Genomic DNA, 5000 nt, shown 5'->3' with positions numbered 1-5000 from the left:
CATAGCAAACATATGAAGTTGATGGACCAGCAGGGCTCGAGCGAGCAACGTCTCCGACGCTGAGAGCTCGATTTTCGCCTTTCCAAAAAAATGTTTTCTATAGTAGATTCACATCAAGCGTCCATCTGATGTCTAGGCCAGTCCCTTACAAGGCTCCTGATTGGCTGTTGATAAGCCAATCACAGGATGTACTATGTTCCACTTGTCCTGAGGGATACTTTTGAAAGCCGTATCCCTGAGGAGAGGTGGAACATAGTACATCCTGCCTATGTGAACTCTCGAGAGAGACTGAGAGTTCACATAGGCAGGATGGACTACGTTCCACCTCTCCTGAGGGATACTTTTGAAAGACGTATCCCTCAAGGAGAGGGGGAACATAGTACATCCTGCCTATGTCAACTATCTCGAGAGATTGAGAGTTTCCAGCCCTGTTGGCTTATCAACAGCCAATCAGGAGCGTCGTAAGGGACTGGCCTAGACATTAGATGCACGCATGATGTGAATCTACTATAGTGACCTTTATGCTAGAAATGTCGGGAGGTTGATGTTCTGCACGTAAATTATTCGGAGACGTTTGGAAGAAGTCCTGTAAAAGCGGTTTAGAACTTTGGTGCTGGTTGAAACAGATGGTGCAGAGTTCGGGATTTATTCTTCATTGATACTGAAAATGGAAATGAATTATGGAGAAGGGATGACAAGGAAAGACAAGACACTTCGTTTATAGGTAATAGGACAAATCAATGTGAGTTCGACAAGATCATGACAGTTAAAACACAGCAAATCAGATAGGAAACAGACAAAACTAGAATAAAGAGGGGAATAGAGTAACGCAGGCCACAATGGCCGTAATCATATACCAGCATGAGGATTAATATCGTAACTATTCCTATACTAGACTCAAAAACACATTGAGTCTTTCATGAGCTTACAGAAAAATAAAGTGCACGTCACCAGAAAATTATGTACCCACGCTAGCAAATTCATCGTCATAGTTTGAAGAAATGGACATATAAAACTTGAAGAGCTTTTGTTATTTTTACTCATAAGAACTCACTTTGTTTAATGAACCAAGCTGGTGAGTTTCCTCAATTCCAGGACACTTTTGCTTTCATAAGTTTCTTGAGAATATTATTGAAAAAATATTTAGCATAGTATGCTGTTTTAGACCACCATTGAGTCCTACCAATATCCCTGTATTTATTTATGCTGTTAGAAGCATTTTCTACAGCCAATCTTCAACTAATAATCATATCAAAACTTAGGGCAAATAAGCAGGTTCATTTAAATCTATGATTAAGGCATTATTCGATACTAAAATGAAAAAGAAAGTTATAAATAACTAAGATATATAGAAGTATGCCTCGCAGATAAATATCATGGACCATTCTTATGACCCAGGACCCACTAACAGTCCTTATACGACCTCAGGTCATTAGCAGAAACTTCTTAAGGTTTTAAAATTACTAAAATGCGAAAACAGGTATAAAAACCTACGAGATATAAAAGTATGTCTCTCAGGTAAATATCATGGACCATTTTTATGACCCAGGACCCTCTGCAGAAACTCTTAAGGTTTTAAAAGTGAAACTGTTTAAACAAACTGTTTAAAGGACTGTCCTTTAAACAGAGGACACTGAAATACTTTTCAGCAATGAGGTAGAGAAAAATAAAGCTTTTCTTAAAGTCGTTTATTGATTGAAATAGTCACAAATAAATAAATAATGACTACATTGCAGATCTACAGAACCTCTAAACATCAAGAGCTTCGGAAATGGATTCTTTGAGTCGAGAGAAGTCGTTCTAGTCGCTTACTAGTCGTCGAGATCCTCCAGGGAGACGAAGGAGCCCTGTTCGCCGTTGGCCCTGACGCCGTCAACGGTGGCTGGAACGACGTTGGACTCCAGGACTCTGTAGCCGTCATCGTCAGCGACGTACTTGACGAAGTGCTGGTTGCCATCGGGGTCGGTCCATCTGGAGACATCATAGAAAACGGGAGATGAACTTCAAAGTACTAATGAAAATTTATATATATCTCAATTGTCAAAAGGTTTCATTTGGATATATAATGTTATTAAGGAGCGATAGAGGAGTGAGACTTACGTGTAGGATCCGGTGATGGTGGAGTCCTCAGCGATATCCTGATCGAGATGGATGTCGTCCAAGTCGATGTTCAGGACATTGTCAGGACGGGCGAGGGCCAATGTGGCAAGGGCAGCGACGAGAAGGATCTGGAAAATGAAAATAAAGCAATCAATCAATAAATAAATGAATAAATAAATATACAAATAAATGAATAACTTAATAAATAAATAACTAAATTATTAAATAAATAGGATAGATAATAAAAACAGATATATATTAAAATAAGTAAAAAAAAGGATATATAAATAGATATATATATATAATATATATATATATATATATATATATATATATATATATATATAGATATATATATATATACAGAAATCAATAAATAAATTAATAAATAGAAAGATAGATGGAGGAAATAAATAAATAAGCAAATAAATAAATAAAAAATTATTAAAGAAATAGGTAGATAAATAAACAGATAAATAAATTAATAAATCAATTAATTAATAAAAAGATAGATAAAAAAAATAAAAAATAAATAAATAAATAAATAAATAAAAAATAAATAAATAAATAAATAAACAGATAAATAAATGAATAAATTAATTAATAGATAAAAAATATATTCTCTCTTATCCTCTGTCACTGCAGCCTGCTGCCAACTCATACAACCAAGGATATGTTATAGGGCTATAAGCATTGCTTTATTTACTAAATGCCTCATTTGTTTATTTTGTTATTTATTTAGTTTATTTTGTTATATATTTTACTCTGAAGTTAAATCCAGACAGGATAAAAGAAAAACTATGAAAAGAAACTACGTTAATCTTTGTCTTAATTTTAAGGAAGTAAATTCGAATGACAAGGTACTGAAGTCAAACAAGGCGTGGTCCGACCTCCAACTTACTCGGGACGCTTGCTAAAATCTACGGTCAATAGCTCGTTGTCGACCAATGAAGATTACAATTAATATGATATATTTTATTGGAAAATAGTTCACTGTTTCACTAACGAAAGTTAAGATAAATGTGATATATTTATTTTAGTAATAATTGTTCTGTACTGTTCAACATGAACATTATTTATTTTTTACATTTTCATTCTAATAAAGAAATCATAAATATCCTATTCTAAAATTCCTGTATCGTTAACTCAACGCGAAACACCTTTTTCAGACATTTCTAGGTTTTCCTACCCACCCAACAATAACAACAACAACAACAACATAGTAGTTTGAAGGCTTACTCCCCGAGTAAGCGAATATAGATTATCTTCACCAACTCATCCAGCAATCTCCAGCCTAACGAAAGCATAATCGACTTACTGTCACTTTCATGTTGTCGAAGATGGCAAGGAGGCGTTTGATGCCTGCTGATAAACGACGTCTGCCTTATATACAAATCTGCCTTCTCCTACCTACCTAACCCCCTCCCCTCCCCCCACCCCCTCCCTCCTTCACGGACAACCCCATGTTGACAAGCAGGTGACCTGACTTGTCACTTGTTGCTATGCATATTTTTACGTGAGATAACCTAGATATCGCTCTCTCTCTCTCTCTCTCTCTCTCTCTCTTCTCTCCTCTCTCTCTCGTCTCTCTCTCTCTCTCTCTCCAAATTGGCGAAATATGGGTTGCTAACATCCCTGTTAGATTTACATAAGACAAAAGTAGTCTTTCACTGATTTCATTTTTCCTAATGATTAATCTAATATATATGTATATATATATATATATATATATATATATATATATATATATCTATACATATATATATATATAGATATATCTATATATATATCTATATATATATAGATATATATATATAGATAGATATATATATATATATATATATATATATATGAGTGTTTTATGAGCCTTTTATACTTGAGACATATCCTGTTTTAACAGGAGAATTTATTTACACACACACACACACACACATATACGTATATATATATATATATATATATATATATATATATATATATATATAGTATATATATATATATATATGTATATATATATATCTTATATATATAGATATTTAAACTCACAATCACAGACATATACATACACACACACACACATACACACAAATACACACACATGTATATATATACATATACATATTTCCAATGTAGCACGAAGGTACACGTGATTGTGAATATCCCTAAACCCTCGGTAGAAAGATCAGTGTGAGGATATCCAATCCTCTTTTTTTCATTTCTTTTTTAAGAATTCTCATTCTCATATAGGTGACCACTCGGGTCTTATTGTGACTCACGTTCACGCCGTACCTCTATGATCTGTGGAATGTTTCGAAGTGTTAGAATGAGGTTGTCATTCTAGGACTTCAAAAACCCAAATGTCCTCGGCAGATGGCAACGGGAGATTATATTACCACGGCACCTATCTCTCTCTGACGGTATATTGAGTTTATAATAATAATAATAATAATAATAATAATAATAATAATAATAATAATATGCGTTATTTCAGCTCAGGGCCATATACATGGAATATACAAAATACTGACAGTAACATGAGACATGATAAATAATGAATAAACGGCACTATCCACACAATAGTTGTGATAACATAAAAGATAGAAGCCCTTTTCAATCTTATTTTATTATTCTTTTTTTTTTTGTCTTCAGCAATTTGAGTTACACCTGGCTGTTTACACTGGGAGTGTACCTATTGATTCGCCAACTGTTATTTATTCAAATTCCGATTCCGTATAGATATGTAAGCATGTATACGTATATGCCACACATGCATACATAAGAGAGGCTGATCTCATTATCTCCATTGACTCAGCTGAAAGTCGTTGCCTTTTGAATACAACAACAATGAATGAGGGAGACGGTGTCCTTGAACTAAGAGAAAGATAGAGAGAGAGAGAGAG

The 5000-nt window shown here is 34.0% G+C and overlaps 1 protein-coding gene across 1 annotated transcript; it reads right to left on the bottom strand.

The window, feature by feature from the left end:
- Positions 1-1673: 1673 nt before the first annotated feature.
- Positions 1674-3464, bottom strand: LOC135213983 (uncharacterized). Its single transcript, XM_064248064.1, has 3 exons — positions 3419-3464; positions 2101-2228; positions 1674-1971 (listed from the first exon to the last, which is right to left on the bottom strand). Exons 1-3 carry the CDS (start codon positions 3428-3430, stop codon positions 1812-1814), a joined length of 300 nt encoding a protein of 99 aa, XP_064104134.1. The 5' UTR covers positions 3431-3464; the 3' UTR covers positions 1674-1811.
- Between the last annotated feature and the right edge of the window lie 1536 nt (positions 3465-5000).

The sequence above is a fragment of the Macrobrachium nipponense genome, chromosome 19 (genome assembly GCF_015104395.2).
Source record: "Macrobrachium nipponense isolate FS-2020 chromosome 19, ASM1510439v2, whole genome shotgun sequence".
NCBI lineage: Eukaryota > Metazoa > Arthropoda > Malacostraca > Decapoda > Palaemonidae > Macrobrachium > Macrobrachium nipponense.
The sequence above is the reverse complement of the archived record's forward strand: the minus strand, read 5'-3'. Positions and strand labels throughout refer to the sequence as shown.

Bases quoted from the DNA above. Each gene is read 5' to 3' on its own strand.
- LOC135213983 (XM_064248064.1), bottom strand. The intron at 1,972-2,100 runs GTAAGTCTCACT...TGATGTCTCCAG, and splicing joins ACCATCACCGGATCCTACAC to ATGGACCGACCCCGATGGCA.